The following is a 20,080-nucleotide window of genomic DNA, read 5'->3' as shown; positions in this document are numbered from 1 at the left end:
CAATAGTAGATAGTGGCTTTAGCTGAGAGGATAGAAAAGCACAATCTGAGTGTCAAAAATTCACTCTACAATCTACCTAAATGATTACTGATGTTGTTGTTAACCCAGATGCTCTGTAAGGTTTTTATTGCTTTTTATTGTAGCCTTGAAAACTAAAAAAAGGTTTTGCAGTTGAAGGAGTTTGATTTAAGACAGAAACAGAAAAACAAGCAGCATTTTTATATGTTTAATTTACATTTGGATGTATTATCTCTTCAGTGATATTTCTGTTGGCTGTTTGTGTCTGACAAAGGGTAAGGGGTCGTCGGATTTGACATTACTTCATTGTTGCTGAAAGCATCAGTCTACATTCTTTGGATACAGATACTACAATTATTACAAAAAGAAGCAATAAATCTTGTTGCTAATTGACAAATTGAGTTGTGGACTGTAGTCACAGGTGTGTCTTAGTCTTAGTCTGTTCCCCCAAGGCTACAATGCCTCCTCCACCTTCTGTCCTTCTTCCCCTTTCTTACCCCCACTGGGTCCTCTCCTCATTCAAACCAGATGAGCCAGTCCCACAACACACCCACCCACACACACCCACTAAAGTGCAGTTTTAAACTAACTTTGGAGTGCAGTTGCAGAGCATGATGAGGTTGAGTACAACTGGATTTAAAGGTAACTGGCCCCCTGTGACTCACCCTTCTTGTCTAATTGTGTGCGTGTATCTGTGTGTGTGTGTGTGTGTGTGTGTGTCATGTTTAACAAGGGGTATTAGGTTTCCACCTGGCTGCACAGTGACAGGACACAGCCACTCCCTTTTATCTGCAGAGAAACAGCTGAACCTCTTCACTTTTACCAGGCCATATTTCCAACACTGGACTGCTCAGTAGTTTCTCAGGGAACTTTGTCATCAGATTTCCCTTTTTTTTTAACAGCAGCCTGTCTGTTTTCTCTTCTAGATTATAGATTTATGGATAAACTGATCCAAGGTGTGTATTTTTCTTTCCTAGCTGCCACGATGCTTCATTACCCAGGGGTTCCCCTCCTTAGGGAGAGTGGGATGACTGCACCTGATCCCCGGAAAGGAGGCTAGGAGAAAGGACAAAAGGAAAGCCACCAGCAGGGACAAAAAACTACTAATGACCCGTGCATGAAGTTCAATGCTGTAGCTAAAATGCTGAATACCAGCTGTCTGGAACGTGGGGAGAAGCAACCAGCGCTGGAATGGTGTGGCTAACTCCTAACAACACTGTGAGAGGTGGGAGGAGAGGCTGGCTCACGTACAGAGGGGAGGGACTCGGAGAGCATGGAGCTTCATTCACTCTGCTGAACACACACACACACACACGCACACACACACACACACACACACACACATGCTCTGCAAAGCTGTTCTCAGGCTGAGAGAAAAGAGAAGGGAGCGGAGGAGAGGACAGCACGTTCACTAAGTAAGTTGTACACTGTTGTGTCCTGTCTGACCATTATACAGCAAATGTTTTGCATTGTTTATTAATGTGACAACATGAAGTCAAGGTCCGTGTCTTCATCTGTGTTCTCTAAATGTGACTTTGTGAAGTAGAAAGGATTTGAAGTATCTTTTTCCACTGCCAGTCTTATTGAATTGAGCTTCTTTCTCTTCTCTAACTCACCCATACACACTTTTCTGCTGATGTGAACCACATGTCACACACACATGTATATACATATATATATACATAGTCCAGCTCTCCTCCCTGGGGCTTCTCTACATGCACAAAAACGAGAAAATAGAAAAAGGGGGAGAGTGGGGCCGGAGGAGTGGAGGGAAAACTTTAGTAGGACAATGAAGGAATGTTCTTGATACATTGTTAACAGTCAGGGTCGTATATTTTTCAGTTTTAGTCTTTCATTTTGATATTTTTTTTTGCCGTTTAGATTGTAATAATGGCATGTCAGTTTGACTTATTCCAGCTGATCTCCCTGTTCCCTCCCTGTGGTTTTTATTTGTACCCTATTTTTCTGTCTTTCCATCTCGCCCACTTTCTCTCTCATCCTGCTGATCTCATTGTTGTCCCAGGTGGTGACAGACAGGAAAAACAGAGACAGTGAGCGAGGCCAAAGAGGGACAGAGGGGTTCATTAAACCCTGGACAGCAGGGAGATTTTAAATCCTGTGACTTGTTCCTGACAGAAGACACACTGATCCAGGTGGAGTTACAAGGCCTTTAGCTCCCAGGACATCCCTCCAAGATGTCCCGGAGGAGGTCTACAGGTGACCTGGTGCCCAGGGACGTCACTGAGATCTTAGCTCGAGAGGCGAGGGTTCAGCGTGGGCAGAAGAAGCCGGGAAGCTCCCTGGGACAGGCCTTCAGCTGGTTAAAGGGGAGCCGGAAGAAGAAGAACGTTGCGAATGGGCTGAGCCGAACTGGTATTGGTGTGACGGATGCCAAACTGGGATTTCAGAATCATGAACCTGCAAAAGGTGAGTGGGTCAAGACGTTATAATTAACCTTTTTTTAAATTTTACTGTTTAGCTGATGCTTCTATACAGAGTATTTACATATTTTCAATGTTTTTTCACCAACAAAGGCTCATTAAAAGTTCAGCTGAAGAAACAATTCTAGTAGGGAGAGTAAGAGGAGGCTTGGTGTCGACAAAATTCACTCATTGTAGTTTTCTTACAGTTGTGCTGTGCTCATGAACATGTCTAAATCTGAACTATTAAAATAATATCATTAATCAAATAATAATAATGTGTAATGTGAAACCTGTTGCTCGTAATGACAAACGACAAATGACGTAACAACTTGTGTCATGGCCTGACTCTGTGCAGTTCAGCTCTATAGGACGTTTTTAGCATCTTTCAGCTCATTGTTTTGGAAATGCGGCCTACAGCTTTACTCTCTTGGTTCACTCTCACCGCAGAGAGACAAAGTTAGCAACTATTGGGTCAACAGAGTTGAGCATTTGGCAGCAAAAAAGCCCCAATTCCCTCATGAGTTGGTGGAGACATAAACAAAGCTAAAATTTGGTGGTCAGAAATACAACTCCAGATGAATGCTAATGTTGACCCATGTCTGCTGAATGTTCAACTATGCAAGTTTGAGCTAATATGTTGTACTTTTATATACTATATGCATGTCAGTGTTGTGTTTTCAGCTTGTTACGTAGCCCTCAAGTGGCCAAAAAGTCAACTAATGCAAGTTTAAATAAACAATTAGGATGTATTTATAATTTCTAGTTATTTTTAAACCAATAAATGTAATTTGTTTAATAGTAAAGTTACCAAGATCATCAGGAAGAAGAAGGGAGCATCGACAAATGTTGAAAAAGTCATGTCGAGGTTCTCTTCAAGGTTCAGTGTAGTTAGGGTCAGAGTTATGAAGCCACGCTTTGCATGTTTGGCAACTCCACTGTATAATTCTGTCTTGTTTTGTCTGTGATGATCACAGACTGTACGGTCATGATGCTTCTGAGGAATGTGTTGACTTTTGGATTAAGACTGGATTTTGGTAATAGGGATTTTGTTATCGTCAGAACATCAGCCTCTGCATTTATAACTATAAGCAAAAGTGACACACACACACAGACAGACAGATAGACTGACACAGGGGTCTAATCCCTCTTTCTGTTTACTGATGCGTTTGCTTGGTCGGCAGCACAGAGATTACCCACAGTCCCCATTTCCTGTTTTTGTTCCACCGCTAAAGCCATCTCTTTCTCTTTGTCATTGTGTGTGTTACTGTAGTAACAATTCAACAATTCTTGGAAATCCAGAATCACAGTTTTTCAGACTTTTTTTTGGTCTTTTGTGGTTTTTGTGCTCGTTCCGCCTAAAAGAGACTTCCACAATCCCTTATTTTGCCATACATTGTGGTTTTGCAAGGTCTATCGAGAACTATGAATACTGGATGGGCAACAGACAGTGACTTCGTTTGAAAACAAAGATTAACTAGTAGTAGTAGGGCTAATAATTCCCCCAGCAGAGGATGTGGTCAAAGGCAGATGGCAAGACTGTGTGGGAACCAATATTTTTGTGATTTTCTGATTTTAATACTAAGCACTGTCGAGCATATCCAAGAAAAGTTGTAGCTTCAAAAGTGACCGAGATATGGTGTGACTGAGGTTTTTGCTCATTCACTGTATTTCCTTATTGTTGCACATTGTGTTCATTGGTTGAAAGTTTTATTTTGGAGAGAAAAGCAGTGAAATCAGAAAATTGTAATTCTCATAATACTCAAGCGAATCATTAACTTGGTCTTATTGTAACAAAAGAAACAACAATGCAGCAATGATTTGTTCCTCATCTCACCAACATGAACACCTGTGTGCTTTCTGTCTCACCTGTGTGTGTGGGAACAAATTGTTAGTTTGGACTGTCTTGTTTTCTTTGGCACTTTGTCTCTGACACAGAAAGTGAGAGAAGCCTGTTTTCCCAGCAGTAAATAATTATAATTATTTTGCTCTTGCTGTGGTTCATTCTTCTTGAACCCGCCGGGTGACTTTACCAACCTAGAGAGACAAAGCATACAACACAAACTGTGCTTTCTGCTAACTGCTCAGTTCATATGACTATGCTGGTTTGGTCTGGTTTAACTTTTAATCCATACATCTTATAAGTGTAGTTTTTTTTACATTTTCCCCATTTCTAAAGCAAAAAGCACATACACAATACACATCTGGTTGCCTGTATTTCAACTGCAGTACTTAAGTATAATGTAGAGGCCTCAAAAAGTCTCACATGGAACACAGAAATTGAGACAACGCTCATTTGATAACAGATATCTTAATCACAGTTATTTAAAGTCCACACCAGTGATGCAAATTGACCATTCGTCATCAAATTTCTGCTACAACTGGGTACCCTGTTAAGTGTGCATCACTCATTTTTTGCATACTCTAGGTTGGTAGGTAAATGAGATTCAGTTTTGTTGTAGTGTACAAACTTTTCACATGATGTTTTAAGTGACAACCAAACACAGTGAACTCTCCTTTAGCACAGTAGAGAAAACCAACAAATATAGAAGATTTTTGCCTTTTATTTTGGAAAAATTAAAACATTAAACATTGGCTCACTCCATTTAAAGACTCGACTGACTAACATGCACATGTGAAGGCATGTGAAGGCACATTGCTGCAGGCCTCAAGCACTTTCACCATACCCTCAAATCCTAGTATCCTCTCTGACCGAGTATGGTCACATATCCACAGAGATAAACAGTCCTATAGCTGTACTGACTGCTGCAGTGAGAGGCTGCATGAATGGAGGAGGACTTACCTTCCAGTGTGTTTTTGTCTCGTTCCACTAATCGACACATTCAGGCAACACAAACGGACAAACCCGACTTCAGCTGAGCTGAATCTTTAATGCATTTCTAACCGTGATGCTTCCGTGTAGTAGATCGAAGTGTCACGGGAGGATCCACCAGCCCTGGCCTCTCATTTGTGTTTGCCCTTTGGAGGCAGGAACACTATGTGAGCTTGGCTGACCTTGTTAACCGAGGTATGTCGATTAGCATGGCAGACAAGATGAACTGCCAAAACTCTTTTTTTAAAATTTCTGTTTTGCATCGCGAATTACTGAGAATGACACGTACCGAAACAAACATCTTGTACCTCATGAATCAGGGTGAATATACGTACTGTTACACCCCTAACCTCTAGTGAGCCACTGCACCTTTATGTTATCATGGCAATTTCATGTTACTCTTACTTGAATATGTCTTTGTTGGTGGGTTTACATTGGCTGTGTCACCTCTCCATGACTCAGATTTGCTCATCCATGATCCAGAACTCTGCAGTCCAGCGCTGACTGCCAGCTATATTTTACAGAAATTCCTCTCATATAAAAAAAAAAAAACACTCTTTGATGTGCTGAATTCCTGGGAGCCGTGCATCAGGACAGTTTGTGTTGTGTGTGTGTGTGTGTGTGTGTGTGTGTGTGTGTATGTGTGTCAAGGTTTGCTAGCGTGCACGTGTACGTGCGTGGCAGCCTGGATGCCAGATTGAACCGGGAGTTATGCGATGGAGAGGAGAGATTACAACGAATCACAAAGCCCCATTCAGCCATGAGAGGACTCTTAGGGAACACTCTCTCAATGCTTTTTTAATTAGAGCGACTTCTCAGCACACACACACACACACACACACACACACACACACACACACACACACACAGATACACACCTATCTCTCTCTCTCAGATTTTTCAGTCTCTTTGCCTATTCATTACGGCATATTACTGTTTTTGATTTGCTTCTCAGATTGCTTAATACCCTCTATTCAGCACTGCCGTGGGTGTGTTGGTCTTCACTGCTTATTATTGTGTAATCAGCGTATGTTTAAAGCTGTGCGGGGACGTCTGTAGTGCTGTGCGAGGGTGTGTGACCGAGTGCTACCCTGTATCAGAGGGTATCTCTGTGTTTGTGTGTCAGCGGCATATTGCTGGGCTTAGGGCGGCGCCAACCCAGCGCCAGCACTCATTACATCACCTCCACACGCACACACACACACACACACACAGACATATGCACAAGGGCGTAAAGAGCCCCCGCAACTACCTGCTTTGTCCAGCACATCACATCTTCAGCTGCAGGCTGTTTGAGCAGTGAGGTCATTTTGAACAATCCCTGGGATTCCATGTGTGCGTCCGTGTGTGAAGTCATTGTTTTCTACATCTGTGAAGTCATGGTTGCGTACGTGTCTGGATGAGAATACTTTTTATTGTGTCACAAATGGAAACCTTGTCTGTGATAGATCCTAGATTCTTTGCTTGAGTTTCTCTATCTGCTTGGGTGCGTGTGTGGCAGCCACATCACAAAACACAGTCAGGGTGTGTGTAGATTCACAAACTATAATGCAGATTACAGACCTAGCAGCAGAGTAATTGAAGAGCAAACATCTCATTACATAGAGAACATTGTATAAAGCCTTAGCTATATTACAGGCCACAACTCAGGGCTACTTAAATACAGTTTGACAGGAGGGTGAAGGTGGTGAGTGAGTGGAGGGCAACGAAAGGCATGCGGCAGAGAGGGAGGAGTGTGAAAGTTTAATGCCGCCACACAATGTTCCTTGCGAACATCATTCACCGCTCACACACACTCACTATGATGAGCGAGGTAATTTTACCTGGGTAAGCAGATACCTCTGAACCTCATCCATCACCGCGGATCTAAAGCCACACAGGTGAGGTAAACGTCTCCCGGGCGACAGCATTGTGAGGAGCATGTTACTGTCGTAGCTGAGGCAACAGTGGGATCCGACTGTGATGTCGGAGTGAAACATTATTCGTCTTCCAGATCACGTTTGATGTGAGGGTATAGAGTGGAGTAGCATGCAGAGATACAGCAGAGTGATGGAGATAAAAGAGAAAGAATAACAAAACCGCATGAGAATGGAGGTCTCTGTTAATCAGATTTAATTTCACCCTTATGATAATATGGCCTGTTTACGCACACAAATCCCCAATCTTGCTGAAAAATCACTCTTCATACAGAAACATGTTCATTTGAGTTTGTCCTTTATCATAATATGTCATGTTTCCATCTTTACTGTAGCTAAAAGAACATTATATTACAGTATTTTTAATATATTTACCGAATTTCTTTAGAGAATTGTGCACGCACTTTTTGTGAAACGCCTGTAAATAATACAGACACACTTACAAAAAATGCATCCCTTCATATGCAGGAAACAGTTACTAAAATTACATGTGCTCCCACATATAGTGCTTTTATCTAAATGTATTGTTTATGGAATAAGAGCTAATGGGTTGTTTTATAGGACATGGAGTGTGTTTGATGTGGCGGGGAAGCAGCTGGAAGATATCAGTGTGTATATGGACTCTGTATATGGAGTCTGAGGGAGTGGGAGGATATACAACTGTACCCTCAAGAGTGCATGTGTATGTGTGGCTGCTGTTACGTAAGTTGTTGTAATAGATACACCTGTTGAACACTGTTTACCCTATCCAGCTGCGTGTTCTCCCTGTCTGGCTAGTCCAGACGATGACAAAGCACCGGAGGAATTCAGATGGAGTAAAGTGACATTTGGGACCATATATGTTCTGATGGTTTGGGCTCTTCAGCGTCTATTTTAATGTTAGTGTTTATGATTTAAGCTGCAATACTACAGTATGATACATCATTTGAATGTCCGCTTGTGGGATCACAGGCTGGCTGCAGATTCCATCCCATGCCACCAATAGGAAAGGAAAGTAACAGCAGCTAAAATTTAGGTATGCAGAGGTAGGTGTCAGTGTTTTTTATGGCTGCTGTTGATGAGGTTTTACATTTAAATGTGGGGTCAGTCATACAGGAGAAAGATAACCGATTGTTGAGTCTCATTACCAAGGCATCAGATACCTTTATTTAACAACCTGGGAGCTACGTCACCTATTGTGTTGTGTGACTTGCTCTGCCCAGTGGGTGTGAAAAAATAAAATACAGTTCATGTTCATGTATTTATTCCAATAATTTTTATGTAGCTTCTATATTTGTCTATGTTTTTTTCTTCTGGTGTTTTCAGCCACCAGATAAGAAAGCCTTAGAGCTGAGTTATGCTAGGAAAGAGCGAACATGCCAGAAGGCAAAAGCTTTTATACCCGATTTGGAAAGCTGGATGGTCATAGAGAAGGGCAAGATACAATAATTGTCTAAGTATGAGCATAATGGCGCATGTTTTAACACAGTATCTTGGGTGACAAATGAAAAATAGGGGTCAAGGAAAAAGTTCAAATCCTGTTTATTACTTTCTTCAACACAGCTGGCCAATCACTGTACAAAACGGGTGTGGGTGTTGGATTGTCAGTTTCAGAAAGTTACAGTTTCTTGGACACAGCTCTGCCAAATCTGACCCTGGAGATGTTTTCCTTTTTTTGGAAAGGATCCCATACCTCCCTCGATCTTTTGACGAACCAGGAGGTCTCACATTGTCTCAACATTCAGCAGCAAATATACTGCAGATAACAGAACTCATCACATTTTGCAAGTTCATACCTCAAACAAACAAACACACGAACAGCAGCTACAGCGAAGAAAACGCCGCAGTTGTACCAGCCATTACTCTTCTTGCCTGTAGATGGCGCACACTGACATCTGCATCTTCTTTTCGTGCCAGTAGGTGTCACCGGTTAGACTGGAACTGCCATTTTGTTAGTTTGTTGCTCTGGCAGATCTTAATGTCACTGACTGGGCTGGGTATCGAGTGCTTTGCATAACTTTCACTGCTGTCAGCATGCCCTTTTATCGTGATAGCACTGCCTTGCCACAAGATGGGAGTGCTGGGCTGATGTTGGCATCTGCATTGGATGTTAAACTGTAAAGAATTGCATTGAAGAAAATATAGGTCATCTGTAATGACTCAGACCTCCACAGTCTCAGATACACTCAATTAAAGTACATGGAAACATTTAGAAAGATATTCTCTCTAATCTTCTCTTGAGGCTCTGGCATTGGTCGCCTTGACAACATTCCCTGACAAAGGCATTCCTCTACACAAATGTCCTTTAATGTTCAAATGCATACATGCACACACACATACACACAGACGGACTCGCCTTCACTGTCCTTTGAGTTCCATGCAGCTGTCAAATCCGAAAATCGCTCACGACATTGACACACGCTTTGATCACACTCTATTTAAATGTATCTAGGGCACGTTTGGCACGTTGTGTTTCAGCTCGTAGGTGAAGTCACGGAGAATCCAGCATGCACACACACACAAGTGCACTCTCGTAGCTCTGTGACAGATGAGATAGTGAGCTCGGAGTACTTCCACCAGCACAAATGGTGCTGGGTGTGGTTCTGGTGGGACTGCATTAAGAGGCAGCATCTCTCTGTGAGCGTTTTATTGCAGATCATTTTACACTCTGCTGCTATGGCTGCTGAGTGATATCATCCTCTGTCATTTGTCTTGCACTACATTTATACGCATGTAGGTTGGAAATTCCCTGTAACTCCTCCTGCTCTTTAGACACCAAATCAATTCCTCTTGTAGAAAATCGAGGGATTGTAAGTTCCTCACGACTCCCGCAGTCAGTAAATCTGCTTTTTATTGGAGTTTTTTTTTATTTTTTTTATCTTCCAGCAGCTCTCCAAGTAGGGGATGGATGTAGGGATAGGAAGAAACATGATAGCTGGAGCCATGACGAGGGATATGTGGTTCCTTCCTCTTCCTCCATTTTGTACCTTTAAGGAATCTCAGTTTCAGTTTCTCTTCTTCCATATGTCTTTCTCCTAACCTCGTTCTGGATGACTGCAATCCGATCCACAAGCTCTGGGAGTGGTGTCACCGTCATTTAGTGACGAGAGAGGTCGTGACATCATGGTTGTCGGACGTTCCCGGCCAAGTTATCATGGTTCAGGGTTAGAGGAACAGGAATGAGTTACAGTAAAGGTTGGGGGTTGTTTTTGCTCACTCTTTATAGTCTATATTTGCCTCCTCGTGCTCGCTGACTATTGTCTCAAATTACTGTCTGAGTGCTCTGTTCAACAATGCTGCTTCTCTGGAATCCCATCCCATCACATCATTCCTGTTTCTGTAACTCGCCCATCTGGCTCAGCATCTGTATTTCCTCTAAGCATAGCTGGAATGTTCTCATCTCAAAACAAGCTTTGATCTGTCTGTGCCCGGTTGACTGGCATCTATTCTGCTCTTTCTAGCTTTTATCTACGAGTGCATATGTACACTGATACATGTGTGTGCGTTATGAGGAATTTCAAAAGGCACCAGACAGGAGTGCTGCACCTGTAAAGATCACTTGAATAACTGAGCATCCCCACTCTGTTTTTAGTTTCCACTCTTGCCTTTATCTCAGTATTTATTACCACGTTTTGGTACTCATTCCTCCACATAAACACCGCTGATATATCGCTCCATTCCTGTCTGCAGCTCTTGTCGAGAAATCTGTGTTTTATCCATCACCACATTGTGTTGACAGGATCTGTCAGCCGGGCTTATAATGGTTTGGAATAAAAGCAACTGATCACTGCTCGCTAAAAAGAGGAAATTAGGGGAGGTACACAACTGAAGAGAGCCAATAACCACAAGAGAAAGGCACATGAATCATTTTGAAGATCTATATGATGGAGATAAATGTGTGACTTAGTGTTTGTGTGTGTGTTTTCACCCCTCTCCAGCACTGAAAATGCTCAGCTGCGTGAAGGGTCGGCTTGAGAGCTCAGCGATCACAGAAGCAGAGAGTGGGAGGGGCACTTGCACACACACACACACACACACACACACACACACACACTTAGTAGTGAGCTTGTCAGTGTTGGATGCTGCCGTTGCTTGAGCAGTTGGATGTACAGGACTGGAAGTGTGTCAGTATCTTGGAGAAACAGACTCATTTGAGTGTTTGTGCTGTATTTTTGCATGCTGGATCTGTGTGTTTGATAGCATTAGAGTGTGCTTGTTTCTTAGGAATTGTGTCAGTGGGTCTTTAGCACTCATAGACTACACCGTGGTCTGTGTGTGTGTGTGTGTGTGTGTGTCAGCAGGACTGAATCAGCAGGAATTATTCGACCACAGGGATTCAGGAGCACGGTATTGACTTTGACTCGGGGTGTGTTTTCATGCTGGAGAGCAAGGGACTGTGGGAAGGTTTCAAGAGAAGGAATATAGATGTAATGTTACAAGACGGCGAGATGATAGACCCCCTTTAGGGGCTTCAGGATTGCCCCAAAATGGGGAACAGCATCCAGAAGAAGAAGAAGGTCCAAACAGAGAAAAACTTCTCAGCACACTCGTCCCCAAGCCCAAACCGGGGAAAACCTAAAGGCTCCGGGCTGTTTGGACGTCAAGACAAAGTGAAGACAGGTAAGAGGATGGCAAGATATTTATATGCACAGATATCAGTCATCATACACATTCACTGGACGATCTGTTGGAAATGTAGCGTTTATTCATATTTGTCAAATCAGGCTTGTATGTGAGTAGTGTGATCACGTGTACGTGAATTTGTTCCTTCAGTCAGCTTTTTGGATGCAGTGTGACTATTCTCATGCTGACTTTACCTTAGTCAGCTTCCTGCTTATTGCACAAGAGTGCAGAAGAGGGTTGTATGTGGGCAAGAGTATTTATTTTCTGTTTATGTTCCTGTGATTTGTTTCCTACTGACAGATGAGTAGAACTTTAATTTAAGACAGACTCTGAAATTTGCCTTTTTTTTGTTCTGTAATCCCCCCCCCAAACCTCCACAGTGCCACACTGTATGTATGTGATCCTGTGGCTAAATCTGGCTATTATTTTATGATTCTGTGAGTTGTTATTCTCAGACCACTATACCTGCAGTGGAAAAACGGCTTAGACTGTCCCACGCTGATCATTGTGACTGTTAAGAGTCCCTGAAGCAACAAAAACCACCAGACAAACAGGTTCAACACAAGCTCACTCTGACACAGACAGATTGTCAGATAATGCGCTGCCTCTGAGATTGCTGACATTTTCTGTTTCTCAGGTGTTGCTTTCTGTGTCATGTTTTCCGTCCTCCTCACCCTGGGGCTATTTTTTATTTCTATCTGTCTTTCTTACATAATTCTATTCTATCTGTCAAATGGCCAGAAACCTATCAAATTTAAGAGAGTAATACCAATAATATGTCAGTGGTGTGTTTACAACTTGTTCCACATTCCCAAGTGGCCAAAAAAAATCTTTTTTAATAATAGACATTGGGACCCATGCGGTTTTATTTCATCATTTTTAGGCTGTACTGCTATTTTGCTGTGTTTTAAGACGTTTCTTTCACTTTCATTTTTACTGCTACTTTGGCGCATTATCAATTACCGTACGCCCTGAAGAAACTATTTCAAAGCCATTATTGAAACTTAGAAGTATAAGCCTGCATATAGTTTCATTTACTTATCTGTCAAGGTACTAGTTTTGTGTACTTTTAGGCATCATTAATATCCCAAATCGAAAAAAGTTTTGAGGTTGCAACAAAAGTTTTTAAGTTTGCGTCAAACTGATTGGTGACTGTGGGTTGTCCACCAAATGATCATCCACAATCAGATGGTCAGCAGTCAATCCACATTCCTCCAGTCTGCATGTTAAAGTGTCCTTGGGAAAGACAGTGGACCCCAAATTGCTACTAAACTCCATCAGTGCCATCAGTGTGTAAATGTGTGCGAATGTTTAGCTCTCAAACTGCATGCACCTTGCATGGTAGCCAATGCCATTGGTGTATGAATGGGTGAATACGATATGTAGTGTAAAAACACCTTGAGTGGTCAGAAGAGGAGAAAGGTGCTATAGAAGTACAGTCCATTTACCATATTTTAAAATCTAAAGCAATAAACAGCGGTGTAAAGACTTTTCAGATGCTGATGGAACGATGCGCCCCTACAAACCTGTGTTGTCTCTTTCCTCAGACGGCTGTCGTGGTTTATGGTCCATTAGTTGAAGTTGTTGCTTTAGAATATTACCAAATGCATTTATCTGCCTGTGTCATTAGGCTGCATGGAATATGACCATTAATAGCTGGAACCGAACCGCAAAAACAATCAGACAACAGACTAATCAATTCTTGACAGACTTACATTTTGTTTGAGGTTGTTCTCTAATGCAGTTGCACATCAAAGTTTGATGTTGTAGCCCGTATTTTGCAAGGTTCACTTATATTTGGCTTGATATTTCAATTCAATGTTTCACCATTATGGCTGAAATGGGTCCCTGATGTTACTGGTTTCCATGGTAACAGCTGACCCTAGTGAACCCTGTGTTTTAGTGATATAAAGGCGTGCACCAACTTTCCGTAAACAAGACTGGGTTAAGTTAGTGAACCTCAGGAAGGCGTTTATGTTTGTGGGGGTGAGTGTGTGTACAAAAAAAAAAAAAGATGGACTATGCTCATTCTAGATAATGAACGAGCATGTATACAAACACATCTTGATTTCATTTTCTCTCAGGGTGGTCGATCTCTATGTGTGTGTCTGTGTGTGTGTGTCTGTGTGTGTGTGATTGTCTTCTTCTGTTTCCCTGCATTCACCGCCTCATTCATGGGGAGTTTATTCAAACACTCGGGGTGTGAATGCATTCCTTCATTCCAGACAATTTCTTTACGCATGGGTACCCATCCACCGCACATACACACTTCACGAGCTTCTTGAAACGAGGCTGAATTCCTGTTTTTTTCTTTTTCGGATGGTTATAGAAAAATTACACAAGATTGAGCGAGCGAACGAAGGAAAGAGCGCTTTGTATTACATATAATGTGTTTATGTGCAGCAGCATTGATGCAGTACTCCTCAAAGTTGTCTCCGAGCTGTTGACTTTATCTATACACCAGCAAACCGTAGCTAACATCCACAGAAAAAGCAGGAACCGCAAAGTACAATGTGCCTCTGTGCTGGAGTAACGCAGCTTCTATGCATAGCAGGTTCATAAAACATGCAGGAGATGAACTCAGTGACTAGATTCTCACTCCGTGCTCCTGAAATATCTGTCATATCTGTGGCTTTTGGCCACGTTCCAAACCAAAAACCCCACCTGTGTCCTTCACAACACCTGAGAGGTTGTTTATGGGGGAATACAACACTCGACAGACTGGGAAACGACTGGATGTCACACATTGAATGCGTTAGTGCATTGCCTTTTCTGTATTTTTGATCAAGGTCATCCATTGGTGTATTTTTTCTGTATGTAAGGCTGAAGTCGCTGACAAGCTCATTTTACAGGAGGATGTTAAAAGTGTCCAAATTTGGGATGTAAAAACATTATTGGTGAATACAAAGATGCCTTTGCCTTTGTACTTTGTCTGCACACAAAGTGCTCAATAAAAGACACAATATTGGTGAGCAAAGTTGAAATGATAAAGATGCCTATTCATCTGGTGACGTTAGCACTCAGACGGTGGCTGCGGTGGATAAGATTAGCTCACTATGAACTCATTTTGCTTCATCCACAGGTGGTCAGTGACACAGAGGGACCCACACAGAGACTCTCTTTGCACTGTCATCCTTTCAATTCTTGAGGTCTTTTTAAGTTTTTATGAACTGGTGCGATGCAGCTGTTGGGTCTCCACATGTTTTGTATTACCTTCCCACAACTGTTCATACTGCTTGGAGAACCTCAGCTGGAGGATAGACTCACTCAGTGTGTCTCTGCACTGAAACGAGATGGCAGATCCATCTACTGAACTAGTGTTAGTGTAAACTGTAAAATCAGGACATATTGTTGAAAATCGCACAGCTTATCTGTCTTTTAACTTCATCTCATTCCTTCACACACACACACACACACACACCCCATGCTTCCTCTCCTTTATGTTATCTTGTCGACCTTGGGTTGTTGGCCGGTTATTCATCTCCCAGCATTCCAGAGGAGAGATATTTGCATGTACGCACAGTAAGATTCACTCTTTGACTATAAAAAAAATTGAAAAATTGTGACTTGATGATGGATTGAGAGGTGAAGTAACGTGAAAACTGACGACAGATTTAGGGAGGCAGAACGGAAAGAAGGTGACATTAGTCTAGAGAATATAATGGGTAGAGAAGAAGAGAGGAAGACGTTACATAGGCCTGTGCATAATTTGAGAACAAGACTGCCAGCTGATTTTTTCTGCAATTTTCAATACGACTGTCTTGTGCGGGGTGTGATATTCCATATTCCATTATCCCTTCTGGGTAAAGCTCGCCTAAGCCTTTTGATATCTGTAAGCAGGGCTAAGACGCTCTCGTCTTGGTCCTCCTTTGAAGATCCCATTTACTGTGTGCCAGTGACTCCCTGCAGAGAGCTTAGGCAACACACAGTTAGATAAAGGGAAGATGACATTTCGTCTCTGTTATCTAGCCCTTCGACGCCTTGCCCCAGCTCGTCTTCCAACCCTGATCTTTCATGTTCCTTTGCTGTTTCTCTGTCTGCATCTCGCTGCTCTGCTCTGCTCTGCTTTTCATGCAAGCAAGCAACCAACCTGCCCACACACACACACACATACATCTTGACGGACATATATAACCTCAATTCCCCCTTTTTAAGTTTTAGTCTGAAGCTGTATCTCCTGCTACAAGAGACAAAACAATAGGAAGACTGAGGGAATTCTTCTTTAGTCTTTTCTGTCTTCTTACTTTCTTCTCCAACCACGACTTTCTAACTTGTCTGCACTTTAGACTGTCAAAAGTTAGTAGAAAAACCTTGTTCTTCATCAGTCCTCTCGTCCTTTGTTAGGCTCCCAGCACCTGCCCGTCTTGGCTTGGCCTAGCTTTAATTGTCCTCATCAATTTTTCACCTGTAACATCATGTTCTGCCCTGTTGGATCAAAGTGTCACCCATCAGAGTTCTTGGGAGGTGAAATGAGTAAGCTCCTTCCTCTTTCCTGTCCTCTCATGCCCTTTAGCAGCAGGAACTTTTGTTCATTTTTGGCAGCATGCAATTGTGGTTAGTCTGCATACTCTGGTCCTAAATGTAGCATTGGATTTTTTTAGCCATCGGATGGCATCTAAAGAGCACTTTAAAGTGAGGATAATTTCCTTCTAAATGTTCCACAACCCGTTAGTAAGTCTTATGCATGCAAAAAGATAGTGTATGAGGAATGTGTTTGTAAGTTTGTTAAGCGATGACTTGACCCAAATTGAACATAAGCTGCCACTGCTAAAGAAATCCTGTTATTTCACCAATGGTTGGGAGCAGTGTGGGGCTTGCCTGCTTATTTAAAAAAAAAACATATGATTATGACCTTAAGGCAGTAACTCACGTATGAGATTCATTTAACGTTTTAACATTTTAATTAAAGCTACGTTAGTCAAGAATTTAAGATAAACAATGGACCAAACAACTTGTGTAATGTGAAAAGGGGTCATTTGTACCAACAAACTCAGGTGCACTCAAAATGCAGTTCTGTTCAGCTCTTTTTTAGCATCTTTCAGCTCATTGTTTTGGTTGTCAGTACTCAAACTTTTCTTTTAATAGCCAGGTCGTTGTTTTCAGTGAAAAAAAGCATTAACCTACTGCACTTTCTCACCCAGCACCAAACAACAGACTTAGTTAGCAACTAACTAGTGAATATAGTGAAGCATTTAGGATATCAGGTATGTTGTACCGTGTCTGCTGGGTGCGTAAATAGGAAAGTGTTAACATATATAACTAACTATACGTATAACTTTATGAATAATATGTTAACATTGTGTTTATAGCTTGTTTTTCTGCCTCCAAAACATCAAAAAAGATCAATTAATGCAGCTTTAAGTTTAAGAAAGTTTCAATGTTATGTGTTGCTGAGGTGACAGGACAAGCAGTAACATTTTTTCTTGGTGTCAAGTTGTGTCATTAGAATTTGTGTTTGAGTAACATCGATTTCATGTAACATAACACTGGTTATGACGATGTTACTGCTCAAATCGCATGCAGCTTCAGTGTATCAGAGTGATCTCACTGTCTCCGGTATAAAAGGACTCAGTGTTCGGATGCTCTGTAATGGAGCTCAGTGCAGTGGCTTCCTGCATTGCCACCTAAATCGAATTAAAGCATCAGACCATACCATTAAACAGCACACACACACACACACACACACACACACACACACACACAGACCTGCTTGTGACCTTGCCCTTCAAAGGTCATTATTTCAACTCTGGTCATGGTTTGGTTTTGATGTTTATCATTTTGAAACAAGAACAAAGTTGTGTTTTATTGCTTACACTAGGCTGCATTTTCCAGCATCACTGTGTCCAATCTGTAATTTGAAACTCATGACAACCTTAGCTAATCGGGTCCTGCCCTGCTGATGGAGAAGAAAGCGATTTTAAACCTACGGTTAAACTTCACGGGAAATTAAGTTATACATCAAACAAAACTCAAAGTTATTTAGAGTTTCATCCTGACACTGCAATAATTATGTATGTTCTGTATCGGGTTAGAAAACTAAGACTGAAGTTCATATTTTAGGACCCATTTAAAGATTAGGAAAGACTGACTAATACCATTACCAGCTGTTCACTTAGTCCATAAAAATGTTATTTTTTATCAGAGCCTTTGAATCAGTATTTTAGAGATAATTCAGGTGTATTTGAAGCTTCTTTAGGCAGATAGAGACGAGGTTCAGTGCAGCCTTTACAGACACGTGAGTCAAATCCCTGTCAGACATTTGAAATAACACTAACAGTAATCGTATATTAGCTGTGGTCAGAGAGAAACTATGGGCTCAGATTAAAGTAAATAAGGTTTTGAGATTGTGAAATGAGAAATAATGACCTGTTGTTATATATTGCCCTTCATAAACCTGACCAAAGGTCTTGCATGACACATTAATGCTTGCTTTATTGCTTGCAAGATAACTCCACAGTACATTTAAACGTGTGTGCATGTGTCATTTTTTAAGTTTAGAGATTTTAAAATGCGTAACGTGAACATCATTTCACAAATTAAAATCTTTGGACTCCTTTATACGAGAGATGACACTGACTCAAGGTACTTGTGTTTTTAATGAAGTCTTGTCGTGTTTGTTTACCTGCAGATGGAAAGTAGCCAACCTAAACTGTAAAAATGTACATGTTAATCAGTGTAATACTTCGAAGACACCAGTTTTAATTAACCTCAACAGCTTAAGTTATGTCATCTTATTGGTGTCAGGAGACCTTGGACTCATGTCGGCAAAGAGGTTGCACTGGGGAGCCGAGTGCCTGTGCCAAGCAGATGGTGTCGAGCCAGCAAAGGCCTTGGCCACTTTTTGTGCTTCAGCATTTTGGCAGCAGGTTTTCCTCGAAATACGCTGAAGTCTTTTCATGCAGATTTACAAGTGCTTTCAAACCGATTCGGTCCGAATGGTTTCGACTTGTTTACTAAAGGGGAAGCTTAGTTCATTGGCCGTGCATAATGGGATTTCACTGAGGAAGAGCGACGAGGAGGAGTGTGTTTGTGGGACGTTAATGAAGGCTTACAATTGGCAGAACGAGGCGTTGTTTTCCTGCGGGCAGGAGACACATGCGCGAATTAACACGCACACACAACCCTCGTTTTCTGCATATGTCTCACTCACACACACACACACACACACACACACATTACTGCACTTATATTACTGATGAACAGACTAGTACTTTCACTGCCTGTCCATTTATGTGTGTGTGGTACATGTGTGGCGTATTGGAAACAGAGTGCGTCTGTTCAAACCTAATATGTTCAGTGTGATTCGGATGACACACAGTCAAATGAACTTAAGGTTGTCGATCTCACTCGTAGCTCACAGCTCAACACTTTTGACGTCAGCAGATGTGTTGTTCATGCAAACTCTGCTCCTCGCTCCACATCAGCACACATATTGATGTAAAGCATCAATATTTCCATGGTGACAGAGGAAGCACTTCATCCTGAAGGCATGGTTTTATATTTTCCATTGTTAAACAGCTCCTATATCCACTCCCCTGAGTTTCAGCAATTTGTGGCTGAATCACATGAGTTTAATTCATTATAATAGACAGAGAGTCCATGTACAGAAAACAACAAGGGACGATTGTCTCGGGAAGTGTATGTCTGGAAATCGTTGCAATGTCTATAGCTTTCAGAGGAGGATGAGAACATGAAATAATGTGAATGACATTTCACCAAAATGTCATTCACATTCACGTTTGCCGTCTGTCAGTCTGAGTCCCATGTTAGTCCAAGAAAAGTTTTTAGATAAGTTAGATAAGTAAATCTATGAAACCACTGAGTCACAGTACATTTAGTATGAGTAAGCGCTTTAAATGATGGGTAAAAGTGACATGGATGAACTCACAAGAAGGAAAATAGGTACAGCTTTGAGACTGACAGATGCAGATGTCTGTTTTGGCTCATTTAAAGTAACAATTAGCCAAATGAATTGAATCCTCCAAAACATATTGAAGTGTTTCAGGTATAAATCCTGACTTAACTTCATCTGCTTCAAAGGCATAGTCCAACATTTTGGTTGACGCACTTATTTTCTATTGCTGAGAAGACTGAAACCACTTGTGTCTCTACACCAAGTATGAAGCTACAGCCAGAAGCAGGTCAGCTTATCTTAGCATAAAGACTGGAAACAGTCAAACATATCTCCCAGTGAAAACACAACTTGTAAGAATTAAAACAAGCTTCACTGTGTTCTTTAGTAAGCTTTAGACCTAAGGCTTCACCTTAAAACACTATATATGTATATATAT

The 20,080-nt window shown here is 41.6% G+C and overlaps 1 protein-coding gene across 4 annotated transcripts in view; it reads left to right on the top strand.

Annotated features, from left to right (window-relative positions):
• Positions 1-244: 244 nt before the first annotated feature.
• Positions 245-20,080, top strand: part of nhsl3 (NHS like 3) — a 37,025-nt gene continuing 17,189 nt past the window's right edge. Inside the window, exons 1-2 of one of the 4 annotated variants that reach the window (XM_010732715.3) lie at positions 245-1,433; positions 2,155-2,445. In XM_010732715.3, the coding sequence (XP_010731017.2) occupies positions 2,214-2,445 (232 nt within the window). In that variant the 5' untranslated portion in view covers positions 245-1,433; positions 2,155-2,213. Of the gene's footprint in view, positions 1,434-1,475; positions 2,446-11,213; positions 11,787-20,080 lie in introns of those variants that run through there. The other 3 variants (XM_019275450.2, XM_027286504.1, XM_019275451.2) reach the window with 3 other exon arrangements.

This window comes from Larimichthys crocea, chromosome XIII (genome assembly GCF_000972845.2).
Source record: "Larimichthys crocea isolate SSNF chromosome XIII, L_crocea_2.0, whole genome shotgun sequence".
Classification (NCBI taxonomy): Eukaryota; Metazoa; Chordata; class Actinopteri; family Sciaenidae; genus Larimichthys; species Larimichthys crocea.
The sequence above is the reverse complement of the archived record's forward strand: the minus strand, read 5'-3'. Positions and strand labels throughout refer to the sequence as shown.